This window comes from Danio rerio, chromosome 8 (genome assembly GCF_049306965.1).
Source record: "Danio rerio strain Tuebingen ecotype United States chromosome 8, GRCz12tu, whole genome shotgun sequence".
NCBI classification, from domain to species: Eukaryota; Metazoa; Chordata; class Actinopteri; order Cypriniformes; family Danionidae; genus Danio; species Danio rerio.
Genome location: NC_133183.1, coordinates 16,297,832 through 16,314,426, shown reverse-complemented (window position 1 = coordinate 16,314,426; position 16,595 = coordinate 16,297,832). Strand labels below are relative to the sequence as shown.

At 31.4% G+C, this 16,595-nt stretch overlaps 1 protein-coding gene across 1 annotated transcript in view; it reads left to right on the top strand.

The window, feature by feature from the left end:
* qsox1 (quiescin Q6 sulfhydryl oxidase 1) overlaps window positions 1–16,595 on the top strand; it is a 51,988-nt gene that overhangs the window by 4,355 nt on the left and 31,038 nt on the right. The window contains exons 3-8 of the mRNA NM_001128364.1: window positions 2,078–2,126; window positions 5,098–5,200; window positions 5,757–5,847; window positions 6,111–6,256; window positions 13,207–13,341; window positions 15,845–15,974. Coding sequence (NP_001121836.1) covers window positions 2,078–2,126; window positions 5,098–5,200; window positions 5,757–5,847; window positions 6,111–6,256; window positions 13,207–13,341; window positions 15,845–15,974 — 654 coding nt within the window. The remainder of the gene's footprint in view (window positions 1–2,077; window positions 2,127–5,097; window positions 5,201–5,756; window positions 5,848–6,110; window positions 6,257–13,206; window positions 13,342–15,844; window positions 15,975–16,595) is intronic.

Genomic DNA, 16,595 nt, shown 5'->3' with positions numbered 1-16,595 from the left:
TATCACAAATGTTTTTAGCATTGTAAAGAAATGTTTATTGAGCGCCATATCAGCATTTTAGGTAGATTTTTTTATTTTTTTTTAATAGTCATGTGACAATGAAAAGTACTGTAATTGCTACAAATAATTCAGCTTGACTTGGCAGGCACACAAATCACACAAAGAAACAAAAGCTTGCCCAAACTTTCCAAAATGTAGATTTTTATACAACTATGATTAAAACACGCAATGATGGGTTGCAGCTGGAAGGACATCCGCTGCGTAAAACATATGCTGGGTAAGTTGGCGGTTCATTCCTCTGTGGTGACCCCTGATTGATAAGGAACTAATCCGAAAAGAAATAATTGAATGAATAAATAAAACGTTCAAGATCAAGCTGAAATGTAAATAAAATATATTTTGAACTGAAAGCAAGCTAGCTACATACACTCACTGGCCACTTTATTAAGTACACCTTAGTAGTACCATGTTGGACCCCTTTTGCCTTCAGATATGCCTTAATCCTTTGAGGCATACATTCAAAAAGGTACTGCAAATATTACTCAGAGATTTTCCACAGTTGCAGCAGATTTGTTGGCTGCACATCCATGGTGCGAATTTTCCGTTTAAACATATCCCAAAGGTGCTCTATTGGTCTGAGTTCTGGTGAGTGTGGAGGCCATTTGAGTACAGAGAACTCATTGTCATGTTTAAGAAACCAGTCTGAGATCACTGATGTAGTGCATTATCCTGCTGGAAGTAGCCATCAGAAGATGGCTACACGGTGGTCATAAGGGGATGGACATGGTCAGCAACAGTACTCAGGTAGGTTGTGTCGTTGACACTATATGCTCAATTTTTACTAGTGTGCCAAGTGTGCCAAAGTGTGCCAAGAAAATATCCCCCACACCATTACTCCACCACCACCAGCCTGAACAGGTGATACAAGGCAGGATGGATTTAGCTTTCATGTTGTTGATGCCAAATTCTGACCCGATCATCCGAATGTAGCAGCAGAAATCGAGACTCATCAGACCAAGCAATGTTTTTCCAGTCTTCTATTGTTAAATTTTGGTAAGGCTGTGTGGCATCAACAAAGCATTTGCATCCACAGAACTGCTTCTCACTGGATATTTTCTTTATTTTGGACCATTCTCTATAAACCCTAGAGATGGTTGTGCGTGAAAATCTTTAGTTGATCAGCGGTTTTTGAAGTACTCAGACCAGCCCATCTGGCACCAACAATGATGCCATATACGGAGTCTCCTTAATCACCTTTCTTCCCCATTCTGATGCTCAGTTTGTACTGCAGCAGATCGTCTTGACCATGTCTACACGCCTAAATGCATTGAGTTGCTGCCATGTGATTGGCTGATTAGAAATTTGCATTTACGAGAAGTTAACATAAAGTTTTATTGTTATCTATTAACAAATGTCTATGTGTACTCTAACTGATAACAAATGTAAATGAAGAGGTGATGAAATCTTCTTTGAAATTGTAGACTGCATTTACTCATGCATTTTTATGAGACAAAAGCAGAAATTGTGTGTAAATGTAAATTACCGCTGCCTCAGACAAATGGTTTGCACAGAAATTCATTCTGCTTATGTGTCATGAAGAGTGCAGTAGTTGGACTTTTCCACACAGATGAGTCCAATTTAGTCTTGAATAACTGTTCTTTGTTCAGTCATGCACTATGGGTATAGGCTGCGCTGAAGCCAGAAGGACGAACCGATGAAACTGAATCTGTCAGTTCTTTGTCTGTTCTCCATATAAACATTCAGCTGTTTTTCCAGTCCCTTATTTATCATCTTTTCTTCAGGGAAACATCTTGAAATTCACCACTCTATGTTCTTTTACTGTTTTGGTATTTTATGTCTGGATTTTGTTAGTAAAGTTTTGAGTTCTTGCCTCATAAAATAAAGTGGTCATTCTTCAGAAGGAACCGAGTGAAATTCTTCCAATGCTTTGATGAATTTTAAGGGAGGTAAAAGGAGGAGCTGTTGACTAAAGCTGTCAGTGAGGCTCTGTGGGGATGAAGCTGGTGTTTATGTCTCAAGTATAGCACATTTATTGTTCTCTTTCTGTCTTCCTCAGTTTTTCCATGCTTATTCAAGCATTGGGTCCAGGGGGCTTGAGGTCAGAGGTAAACATGTTGCTTTTATCTTTATTTTTAGTGTCCTTGAAGAAACTATTTACTGATGAATGAATGTAGTTTACTTATGCTACTCAGGTAGTGCAATATTTATTGTCTATATTTATTGTTGATGTTTTAATTCATTTAATTTGAAATAAAATTAGCTGACATTGTCACGTACTTCACTCATTTTTTAAAAACATCACAACAATAACAAAAAAGATGTATCCATCCAAAGTCAATTCTGAAGAATGTTGAAAACCGGGAACCATTGACTTCAGTTTTATTTGCTTTTCCTACTATGATTTTCGACATTCTTCAGAATATATTGTTTTGTTCAACAGAACCTGTTTGGAACAAGTCAAGTGTGTGAAAAAGATGAACTATTTTTCATATTTGGGTGAACTATCTCTTTAAGAGTCCAAAAGCACCGACTTTGTGGTAAAGCCTATTAGAATGCAGTTAGAAGCTTCTTTAATTCAAGTTATGAAAGCAGTAGATTTTCTATTATTTTGCTTAATCATTGTTGAAATCGGTTACAAAAGATATAGAAGTGTATTTTTTTGACTATATTGCACAACACGCGTTCCAAAAACGGAAAAAAAAAAACCCTGAAAACTATTTAATTTACTCACCCTTGACTTGTTCTTTTAACAAAAAATAATATTCTTAAGGCTGTTGGAGGTCTGTAACCATTCATGTCCATAGCACTTTTGTTTTCCTATTGTGGATTCCACTTTCTGTAGAATATCTATTTTTGTGTATAAAAAAAACAACTCACAACTAGTTAACTGATTTAGATTTTTGTATAAACTATCCCTTTAAGAGTTCAAAATGCATAGACTTCATGATGAAGCTTGTTAGAAAGCAGTTAGAAGCTATGAAAGCAAAGGATTTGTATTATTTATCCATGTATTATTTGATATTAACATTAGATTATCCAGACAAATTACCTGAAAGTCCAGTCGGCAAAATAAATTAACTATCGACTAACCATTTACTGTAACTGCCTGCTCTGCCGAATGGTTGACCATATTTTGACCATTTTAAATAATGACTGGTAAAGTAATTTAAAGAATGACTGTTTTAAATAATGGTTTACACACACAGCACTGATGGTTTACAAAAACATCAAACAAAATCCTGTTACACTACTACACTTGAATAAAATTGTGTTAAATGAGAATCTAAAATATTTTATGGCATACTTCAAAAAATAAAGGTGATTTAGTAATAAAAATAGATTTATTTTGATTATTTTAAAAAACGGTCTTACACTTCATATTTTTTAGATTTTTATAGTACATGTATTAAGTCTGGTACTTTTACTATAATCCGACATATCAAACATTTGGTAGAGGTTGATATTCTAGAAATTTTGTAATGTGTTGGGAAAAAATGCATTGATTGTGTTAACTAACGACACTAGGAGTTAAGGAATGCTATTCAAAAGTGTTTTTCTTAGTGGGGCAATTAAAGGGTTAATAAAAATCCCATATAATACAAATAAAAAGATTTAATTTCAAACTATATTGCACATGTTTACAACAAAAAAAAAAACCCATAGATTTTTTTTATCTTTATTGACTGCATACCTTGTGTTATTTCATACCTGTCACTTTATATTTTCTAAATATTTTTGATACTTTAAAAAGTTGAGTGTGCTCATAAAAATTTAAAGGGAAGAAAAGGAGTGTATTAACCTTGTTCAGACGAAACAGACCAGGGAGAGGGTGTTCGAGGATTGGGCAAAAAAGATAAATTGCACATGTAGTCAAACTCAATAACTCATTGGGTATAGTTAATTTAATTTAGTTGATTGTGAGACCACAGTGACTTTTTTTTCCTTATTTACACACCGTAAAACCTAAAAAGTTAAGGTAATTCAACCCGTTTAAGCAAACACATTGTTATAAACCATTTCAGTAAAAAACTAATCCATATGAGTACTGTAAACTTACTCCATTTAAGTTGAAGTAATGAAGGATTTAATAAAGTCATTACCAACTCAACACTGAGTTCAAAGCTCTTTTCAAATGAGTAGAATTAACTTTCAGTCAATTTCAAGTTAACTACACTCATTTTATTTGATAAAGTTGACTGTTGGGTTTTACAGTGCAGCGTAAAAGCAAAGAGAGAAAATAATCTCAACCTCAGCCATTTTTAGCTTTAAATGTTTGTTTAAAGTGTTGTATTTGAAAATACCAAAATTTAAAGGTTCATTTTTTACTTGACTTCTTAAAAATAAACAACCATTATAATATATATTTAAAAAAAATCTCTCAATATAGTATATCTCAAAATCATTACTGAACATTTATAACCCTACTTCAAGGACAAAGTGACAAATTTAAATTATTTATAGAACAACTTCATCTCAAATAATCTTTAAAATAATCCTTATTATGAGCCATAATACTACTTACCATAATACTTATTATGAAGTAGGGCTGGGCCGATAAACGGTATTATATTTAATCGCGATAAAATTAATGTCAATAACAATGATAAGCTCTGGACGATTGAACTCTATATTGATTCAAAAGCCAATCACACAGTAGAAATGTACAGCGATGGGAATTTAGAAGTGTGTTGATATTAGAGATGCACTGAATTTTTAGCCACCAAAAATTTATCAGCTGAAAATATGGTACGTTATTAATGAATCCTCTAATTTTTGTGGCTTCAGTCATTTTTAGGTACTCTTTTAAATATGCAAGCATTAACAAACTTATATTAAAATATATATCATTATCGTTAAATATGGACAATAATTATCGAGATAGCATTTTTGCCATATCACACAGCCCTGTTATGAATTCATCTTTTTGTATGAGAAGCATCCCTTCTGTCATAACTGTAGCTTTTGGATGAACTCTGCCTTTAAATACCCACTCTTACTTTAGTCTTCTAATCAAGATCTTATATGTATCGACTTTGCCTTTTTCTATGAATGAGCTTGTTTTCAACATTCACACAGGATTTTCAAGGGATGTGAGAGGACTTCGCCAATACATTATTGAGAATTTGGAGCTACATACCGAGGCTTGGCCGCCGGCTTGTCCACCTTTAGAGACGGCTAGGTTAGAATGCCATGTCTTTCTTTCCTTTTATATTTGCACTGAGAAATGTAAGGAGCTAGACCCATGTCATCTTTCTGTTGATTTAACAGTGCTGTAGTGTAAATAGCATTGCTTGTTGCAGTCAGTAAGCGTGTCAGTTTTGTGTGCTTTTAGTCAACATTGCTGTGTTCAAAAGGTCGCTCAAACAAGGAAGGAAAAGGACACGCCAAAACTTTGATGTGTATCACTCTTATTTCTGCATTCAAAGGCGTCTGACAAAACATGGCAGGAAATAAAAGAGGCGATTAAAAAGCACAGAAATGTCTAAAGTACGTTGGACTGTAGTTTAAGTATTTGATTGGTTTCAAATTTTAGAATCATTAGACTAATAACTATTTTGTTACAGTTAAACTTAAACGGTTAAAGTTAAGTAGACATATTTTTAGTTCAAGACTCGCTCAGATGTATTTAGGATATGAATAAAGAAGCTTAATTATTGTTATTATACACTGGTTTAATTGATTTTGTTAACTTATTTTATTAACTTATTTGAATCTAATTAATTTTCTCTCCCCAGTGAGGCAGAGGTACACCACTTCTTTCCGGCCAACAATGTGAAGTATCTTGCTCTCGTGTTTGAGAATAAAAAGTCTTACGTGGGAAGAGAGGTGAGATCAATTTGCATAATGCTGATTTAGAGAAATAATTCACACAAAAAAAAAATGTAAATTTCCTAATTTATGCACCAAGCTTGAATTATTTTGCATGGAACGCATTTCTTCCAATCATCTTTTCAAAATTTGAAATTTATGTTGTTGTTTTTTTATTTATATATTATGTTAATTATGTTATTTTGTTAAATTTAATTTTTTTTGTTGATTATGATTTTTCTGTACAAAATATGTATTTAATTTGTTTTTTGTTTTTTTAGGTAACATTGGACTTGTTGCAGTATGAAAATATAGCTGTGCGCAGGGTTTTGGACACAGAGACGAATTTGGTGTCCAGGTTTGGTGTGACTGAATTTCCTTCCTGTTATCTCTACGACTCCTCTGGAAACATCACTAGGCTAAAAGTGTAAGTTTTTCCATTCATACAGTCCTACAGCAGATATAAAACTTCAAACTGATGTCATTGACATTTTTAGTACAACATTTTTTGTTTAAAAAGTATTACAGGTATTAATAAGTATTAATCATGATTGATTGTTAAAAGACTGATGTTCAGCCTTATCTTAAAAAAAACAGGTTAGTTTGCCACAAAATGCTGATTCTGTTATCATTGGCTATGTTTTCGGGCTGGACGATTAAACGAAAAGTAATCGAAATTGACATTCAGACCCTTTCAATTACTTTCCCTACTGTAATCAAGTGACCCTGCTCTGTTAAGGCAGATTTATACTTCTTATATTATTATATTATTCTGATATTATACTTCTGCCAAGCGCAGGCTGTAGTCCGGCTCAGCCTTTGCATACCCGCACACCTCTCCAAAAAATTTAACTACACGTCACAAAGACACATTGCACAAGCTTTGTGATTGTTAGATTTGGTAGTGGTGGTGGGCAGCATGGAAAGCCGCGTTTTAGGCTATGTGTGTTTTAATTTCAGTTGTTCAGCGTTGATGTTCAATAAATAATCCTAGATTATAGATAGTGTGTGTTTACTTCAATCCTTTTAAAATCAAGGAATGCACCTTTCATTCAGAAATCTCTCACTTAACATGTGAGCATATTTACTGTACAAAACCTGTCTGTGAACTCTGACGACAAAAAACGTGAAATAAATAAATAAAATAATCGTTCATTAACCTTAATCAAGTAAAAATGTTCAATTAATCAAGATTTCGATTTTAGGCCAAATCCCAGAGCCTTACTATGTTTCCATCCATCAATGCTAATTAAATGTATGTGCAAAACTGGAATATCAAAGACCTGCAAATAAAGCAGCGTTTCCATACAATGAGTCAAAGAGAATAAAATCATCACTTCCTGATTAACTGCCAAATTTTGAAAGTAAGGACAGAATTACCTTTTTTTTAAAAAATGCGCATACTGTAATTTGTTTGGTAAAAGTGTTTTCATTGTAGTTCATGCACATTTCTTCTTATCCTACTCAGTTTTGCTCCTATATTTTTTATGCGCATTTTAAAAATGGATGCGCATCTTGACGCTTCGCATAGCTTTGTACTCACCCTCATTTTTTCCTAAACTCAAGGTCTGTTTACCCAAATCACTGATGCTTTAAAGCAGGGGTCGCCAATGACCCTGCAGAGTGTAACTCCAAGCCGCAACACACCTGTCTGGAAGTTTCAAGTATACCTACCTAGTAAGACCTTGATTAGCTTGTTCAGGTGGGTTTGCTTGATTAGAGGTGGAGCTAAACTCTGCAGGACACTAGCCCTCAGGAACAAGTTTGATGACCCTTGCCTTAAAGCAGTGGTCACCAAACTTGTTCCTGGAGGGCCGATGTCCAGCAGATTTTATCTCCAAACCTAGTCAAACACACCTGAACAAGCTGATCAAGGTCATACTAGGTATACTTGAAACATCCAGGCAGGTGTGTTGAGGCAAGTTGGAGCTAAACCCTGCAGGGACACCGGCCCTCCAGGACCGAGATTGGTGACCCCTGCCTTAAAGCAATTCTAAAGAGAGCAAAAATAAAGTCATATGAAGCTGTTAAATCTAAGTCCTCTGAAGACACACCTTGTTTAAATCATATAAACAGATTCAATATAGGCGTTTATTCACATTTAAACATTTGACCAGCAAACACAAACAAAAGCTTAATCATATCTTCTTGATGCATGATAACATACAATATATTATTTGTTCTTGCTGAACCTCAAACATGCAAGAATGATCCTCATTGGTTCTCACACATCAAGCAAGCATGGTTCAGCTTTCTTGACCAAGTTTGAATGCTGTAAATATTGTTTGATGATGATTGATAGTCAATTAAAAGCTTTTAAATACATTTGTTGTGTTGTGTTAGTTCAGAAGACTCATTTAAAATGGTTTCCTTTTTTTCTCTCATAATGAACATTTGTTATGGGTGACTTTCATCGGAGGGACAGAAATGTCTTCGCTTAGATCGACTTAATATCTGGGTTCATAACAATTTGAGAAAATCCTGACAAGACTTACCCTGAAAAATTATTAAACTGATATATGAATTAATAGACTCAATTTAAGTCTATTAGGCTTATTTTAAAATAAAAAAATGTTTCAAAACAAAAGCTCTCAGTTTGTTAAAATAGAGACGTTTCAAAATTTCTACAAACTTAAATTGAATGATTTATATAAGCGTTGCGCGATATTGGAAAAATCTGACGTGTGTGTGAGAATATATATACATGTATATGTATATATATACATGTATATGTATATGTATATGTATATATATATATATATATATATATATATATATAAATATATATATATATATATGTATATGTATATATATATATATATATATATATATATATATATATTTATATATATTTATATATATATATATATATATATATATATATATATATATATATATATATATATATGTGTGTGTGTGTGTGTGTGTGTGTGTGTGTATATATATATATATATATATATATATATATATATATATATATATATATATATATGTGTGTGTGTATATATATATATATATATATATATATATATATATATATATATATATATATATATGTGTGTGTGTATATATATATATATATATATATGTGTGTGTATATATGTATGTATATATATATATATAGCTGCTCAATCTGTCCATTACCACTCGTACAATCACCTACAATCCATCTCAATAAATTTTTGACTCTATTTACCATATTACTTTCCTTACAGTAACATTTGTTTAAACGTTCTCCATTTATTTACTGCTAAGGATACTGACCTGGATATTGTTTATTATTAAATTATTGTTATTATTGTATTAATAAATGTATTATATTATAATGATTTTTTGATAGGGCAAGTAAAAATCTTTTCCAACTGGGATATAAAAAAATCCTAAGCATTTAGCCCTGTATAAATCAAAAATTTCATTCACAATGGTCTTAAAAACATCTTTAAGTCTTAAATTTAACTTGTTGAAACCTACAGAAACCCTGTTATCTTATGGAACAAAATTTTACATCAGATTGTGCCTTTTTGAGGCGAGATGTGCAAGGACTTTTTTAGAAGCCTGACATCTTGATTTTGTCCTGCTTTTGATCAAAACAATTGAAAAAAATAAATAAAATCAGAACACTGGAGGCTCCAAAATAACATGCTTCCCCTTCAATCTCTCTTTCAGAGTACATTAACATGAGCGAGAGCTTTACGCTGTTCGATAATAAAAGCATTTACCATTTACCTGATTCCTTCTTTTCACTTTTACAATGATTAGCAACTGCAGTAGAAACATCTGGCCACGTTAATGAGACAACAGCATTTGAATATGCACAATTATTCAAGATCACAGAGCTTTCATAATCATTTCTAACCGGGAGCATAAATCAGAGGTTTGCTTGCTTTTGTTATGCTTATTTGAGAAAAATAACTTGGCACGGGTGTGGGGCTTTTTAGATGACAAATGCTAAAGAGCAATGATTTATGGTCGTTTTATGTTGTTTCTATCCTCCTCGATAGTGCACGCGTGTGTGTTAAGGGGGGTTTTAATCTTCTACTCCAAAACAATAGTGCTTTTTTTCTGCGCTTCACCTGCCAAACAGTCCCAGCACTGCAGAGCAACAGATGGCGCGCCGTCAGGTCTGAATGCGTGATTGATCTTGTGTTGCATGCACACACAAAAAATAAAAATAAACACGCGCTCGCTATCTTTTGGATCTCCTGGTTTCAGAAGCGTGCCATCAGACCCAAGGGACATCCGGCTTGGTCGTGTGTCTCTGAAGAGGGTTGATTGAAGCTTGGGTAGATGAGAGACTGTGTGTCTGCATGTGCTGGAGACTCAGAAAGGCGCAGTGGTGTTTATTGTTTGATTGCCAGGGTTATCGGAGAGGGTAATGATCAGTAATGACATCTCATCAGTGTGACACACCTACCATCTGTTCATCTGAGGAGAGAGAGAGAGAGAGAGAGAGAGAGAGAGAGAGAGAGAGAGGTTAATGGATGATGGTGGAAAACAGCAGAAGAGAGATGTAGGAGTAAGCATACTTATCAGCCACACTGCATTCCTAGGCATATTTCAGTTTTTTGAGGAGGAAGACGTGACTATTATTGTATTAAATATTATTTTCAAGAATTCTTTAGAAGGGTTTTAATTACGATGTCATTTTTTTTTCTTCGTTTTGTCTCAGTCATCTACAGTCACTTATTAAAACGTAAAATAGAAGTTGACTAGTAGGAGTGTTTAAAAACAAATAGTAAGATAAAGTTCATTTGTTCATCAGTTAACAATGATTAATACTAGCGCTGGACAAAGATTAATCACATCCAAAGTTTGTTTTGACATAATTAAAGTGTGTGTACTGTGTATGTTTATTATATAAACATCAATATAACTATATAAACATACATTTTACACACAGGCATGCATGTTTATTAGACAAAATGCTTTTCTTTATATTTACATGTAAAATATATGTGCATATGATACAAATTTTAATATCTATGTAGCAAAATTGTTTATATATTTATATCTTGCTTTGTGTGCGTGTGCGTGTGCGTGTGCGTGTGCGTGTGCGTGTGCGTGTGCGTGTGCGTGTGCGTGTGTGTGTGTGTGTGTGTGTGAATTCAAAAATTAAAAATTATAAATTAAAAATAAACTTTACAGTATTGTATACATTTACAGTTATACAATATCAATTGTGAAAATAATTCAAATAAATAATTACCTAATCAATAAACCAAACCATATTGGTCATCACATTTAAACCTGTTTGAACAGATTTCTTTATATAAATCCGTTAAAAGGGAGTCTTCATTATTTTTTTTTTCAAAAAATGTGATAATAGGTTGTCATGTCTCGTACATTTTTTTTTGGACAGATTCTTTCATTAAAAATGAAATTTTCTCTCATTTCAAATATAAAATCAGATCACACATTCACATTGAAGCTTTAGATAAAGCTGCTGATTTCTACTCAATTAGTATTCTTCTCTTTGCTAACAAAGTAGCAAAGGCGATAACATTTTTTTCTTTGTTTGTCAATGATATTTTGTGCTCTGGTACACCACAAATAGCTAATTCAACACAAGGTTTTATTTCTAAATTAAAGGCACCGTTTAATGTTTTAAACTATATATATGATTATTATTATTTTGAATGCGAATAATCTTTGTCCAGCACTAGTTTATATAATCAATAGCAATTAAAGAGCAAATTATTTGTTAATATTGATTAATATTTGTTTGTTATAATAAATATACAGATGTTCGTCTCATCCCAGTTCTGTTAAATAGTATTGTCTCATATATTATTAAAATAAAGAGGTGTTTTTAATGTTTAAATTCATGGTAACATTATTAATAAAAACTAAAGATTTTTGAATCTTATCTGTAATGTAGTTCACTAATGTGCTGGGCGATTTGGCCTAAAATCAAAATCTTGAATTATTGAACATTTTAACTCGATTAAGATTAATGAACGGTTATTTCATTTATTTATTTTTTGCCCTCAGGTTTTGTACAGTAAATGTGCTCACATATTACAAGACAGAGATTTCTAAATGAAGGGTGCATTACTTGATTTTAAAATAATTAAAGAAAACACACACTATCTACTATCTTTGATTATTTATTGAACATCACAGTAAAACATCTGAAATTAAACACACACTGGCTAAAATGAACAGTCACTGTTTTTTATAAAAAAGAAAAAATGAATAACTTGTGCTTTTGAAAATAAAAGCAATTATTTTCAATGTTTTTGATTTTAAATAATAGAAAACAAGCAGTATCTCTTCTAAATAACTCTTGCATATCCTGTAAATAATAATTTAAATGGTGCATTTCTTGCATCTTCTGTAAACAAATATTTTAATTTAAATAATAATTTTGATGTAATGGAAAATATGTCGTCTCATGGAATCTGTGGCACAGCTTCCAACCATCGTCATTGTGGTGCATAGTAACACAATAGTAACAAACAGAGCAGGGTCACGTGACTCCACATGAGGTCAGGTAAGTAATTGGAAAAATTTGATCGATTATTGGTTCGCAATGATGATTTTGATTACTATTCGATTAATAGCCTAGCCCTACTGTAATCCCAATTTTTAAAAATCAATACTTTCATTCAGCAAGGGTGTGTATTTTAATTGAAATAATATACCACAAAATGTTGTTTATATTTTTAAAAAAAATTACAAAAATAGTTTTTGCTGTATTTTTGATCAAATAAAGTGAACAAACCTATAAAAATACTTTTTTTTTATTGTGTAAATTTAAGTATGTGATTTAGCAGAAAATATACACTGTAAGAATCACCTTGCCACTCTATTTGTCTATTAAGCTTGTTTTACAAAAAAAAATCTGGGTCTATTAAAATGGAGACATTTTAAAATTTCAACTAAATCTGATTGAATGATTTATATATTGTTTTGTACAGTACTTTAGGAGCTGTTTCTTGCCAAGCAAATAGCCTTTAGTGTTGTTGAGCATGTGTCTTTGATTATTTGTTTATAAAATTGTAATAAAGTAATGCCAAATTTGAAATCTATTATGATAATCGCTGTCACATCTGATGCACTAGTTCATTTTTCACCCGATGTTTTAAGAGTGCAAGCTCTACTCATTTGATGAACTGCATTTTGCATACTGTATAACAGTGTAGTATATATTTGCACATAGAATGACTGCCTCTGGCTCTAGCCTTAACCTTTAACTCCTCTTAATCCCTGTCCCAAACTGAGCTGATTCAGCAAGCAGCAGCTCTATAAACATGGACTCTGAGCTTATTTGGAGTCTGGCAACCACTGACATCCACTCCACATACTTGTTTTCACATACTTGAGGTCGTGTTAGTGGTTATGTGGCCCTTATTCTTTCTTTTTTTTCTTTTTCAGACTCAAAGAAGCTCGAACCTTCTACTCGTACGCCCTCCAGAGGCTGCCAGGAGTAGTGCGGACTGGAAAACACCAAACTCCCATCACTGAACTCATCAAGAACTCCACTCTGCAGGAATGGAGGCCATTTAACAAGTTAGTGCATACTTTATCAACCAATAATAATATTTTTTAATTTTTAGACATGCTTTACATATTACTTATTGCTGTCAGTAGATTAATTGTGATTAATCACATAAAAAAATTTATTTACATTGTAAGTATGTATGTACTGTAGATATTTATATTGTATATGTATAAATACATGTATATATTTGAGAAAAGGCTTGTTTTTATTTATAATTTAAATATTTATGTCTAATACAAAGTTTTATATATATATATATATATATATATATATATATATATATATATATATATATATACATATATATATATATATATATATATATATATATATATATATATATATATATATATATATATATATATATATATATATATATATATGTATATGTGTGTGTGTGTATGTATATATATATATATATATATATATGTATATATATATATATATGTATATGTGTGTGTGTGTATGTATATATATATATATATATATATATATATGTATATATATATATATATATACACACACACATATATATACATATATATATATATATACATATATATATATATATACACACATATATATATGTATATATATATATGTGTGTATATATATATATATATATATATATATATGTGTATATATATATATGTATATATATGTGTGTGTGTATGTATATATATATATATATATATATATATATATATATATATATATATATATATATATATATATATATATATATATATGTATATATATATATATATACACACACACACATATATATACATATATATATATATATACACACATATATATATGTATATATATATATGTGTGTATATATATATATATATATATATATATATGTGTATATATATATATGTATATATATGTGTGTGTGTGTATATATATATATATATATATATATATATATATATATATATATATATATATATATATATATATATATATATATATATATATATATTTTTTTTTTTAATAAATAGTTTTAATTATATATACACATTATTTATACACAGTGACTACACACACATTTATTTAAATGCAAACTTTAATTTTGGATATGATAAATTGTTTGACAGCTCTGATATTAGTGCTTAACTTAAATACAACAATTATTTATAGTGTCTGGATAAATGCACAAATGTTATAGGATGCTAAATATTAAACTGTAATTGTAAGAAGCTAAAAATTAAAAGAATCGGTCTTTGAAATATTTTGAACTTTTAATATTTTGAATACTTAAACTTTTATCAGTCAAAGTATCATTTACAAGTTCTATAATGTATGGTTTTCTACAATAGTGATAGAATATCGTTAAAGCATTCTGCATGAAAGTTTGTTTCTCATGATTCTTTCTTTATTTTTTCCAGTTTGGGGTTGGAGTTAGAGTTTTACAGTTTTGATTTGTGGGGGATAAATTCAGTTATGTGTTATGTGATGTAATCAGTTATGTGATTAGAATCTGGCTTTTTTTTCTGAAAAAAATAATTGCAAGATTTTTAATTCAATTCATGTTTATTTCTATAGCGCTTTCACAATGTAGATTGTGTCACTTAACACAGTTCTAGTAAAATACAGATTTTAGAGATGAAGTTCAGTTTAGTTTAGGTTAAGTGTGGTTTATTTTCACTGTGGAAAGTCCAAACACTGAAGAACAAATCCACAGCTCCACTCAGAAATCTCAGAAATATGGGAAAAATCTTAATTTTTTTAAATAAATCAATTAATTAATTCATTCATTCATTCATTCATTTATTCATTCATTTTATTTTCTGCTTATTCCCTTTATTAATTTGGGGTCGCCACACCGGAATGAACTGCCAGACAATTTAGCTTACCCGATTCACCTATAGCGCATTCCTCCACACCCTGAGGAAACCCATGCCAACATGGGGAGAACATGCAAACTCCACACAGAAATGCCAACTGACCCAGCCGGGACTCAAACCAGCGACCTTCTTGTTATGAGGTGACAGCGCTACCCACTGCGCCGCCTAAAGTCTGAATTGTGAGATGGAAAATCTGAATTTAAGGGTACAAGTAAAATAGAAATGCAGAAAAGAATTTAAATTATGAGATGGAAATGAATTTTTCTGGGGAAAAGACCTGAATTGTGAAATTTTCAAATTCTGAGTGAGAAGTCAAAAGTGTGAAAAGGGAAAAGTCATTTTTGCAGACCTTGCAGTCTGAAGAGTCTGAAAAGTCAGACTTGGTGTAAACTTAGAAATCTGTAGAAAAAAAACTTTACAGTGGCACATGAAAAAATCTGAATTACACAATCAAAATTCTGAGGAAAAATATAAACAGTAGATATAAAAAAAATTGGTTTAGTTTATTTAAATGTTTCTTTATTTTTTATTTTGTGGTGGAAACAAGCTTCCCTATATTTAACAATACTTTATTATGTCATTTGGCCTTTTTGATTTAAATGGTGCACCGAATGTCAGTAATAACCCTACATGGAGCTTGTGTTTATGGATACAGGTCGCGTGTGTATATGTCTGATCTGGAGTCAGCGCTTCATTACTCTCTGCGTGTGGAGTTATCTAGTCACACCAGCATCAGCGGAGACGATCTGATTGCACTGAAGAAGTACATAAATGTGCTGGCTAAGGTGAGCCACTCCAATAAACACAAACACTCTGGGAATATTTACGGTAATGATAATAACGGCTGAATCATTCAGGTCAGTTCACATGACAAACCACTAGAGGGAGATACACTGAACATTACAATCCAAGATGTGTTTGTCTAAGCCTTAACAGAGAATTTCAGACTTTGTGGCCTTAAATGATCTTTGACGTGAGTCAAGATGTGGATTATAAATTATGCAACATTTTTAAAAGCTTTGTAGTTGTTTTGTTTATGCTGTTTTGTGTCGATTTGTTTTCCCGATATTTAGGAATAATTTCTTTTCACTCTAAAAAAATACTGGATTACAAACCAATTCCGGGTGTAATACGGGCTAAACCAAATGCTGGGTTATTTATTTTTTTATTAAATTTCACCTAATGTTTGAGTTTGTCCATATTTGAAATTACCCTGCATTTCTAAGTGTTGTAAAATACTTTCTAATCTCAAGTTATTCTTATTTATTGCTTATCCCCTGCATAAATTTTTTCAATTTCTTTTTAAATGCTAATCAAAGGCTGGAAGAAGAATTTCAAAGGATTTGTACTTTTTTAGTTTGCATGTTTACCCCCTTGTTGGTGTTTTTTCCTCTGGAGGCTCCGGT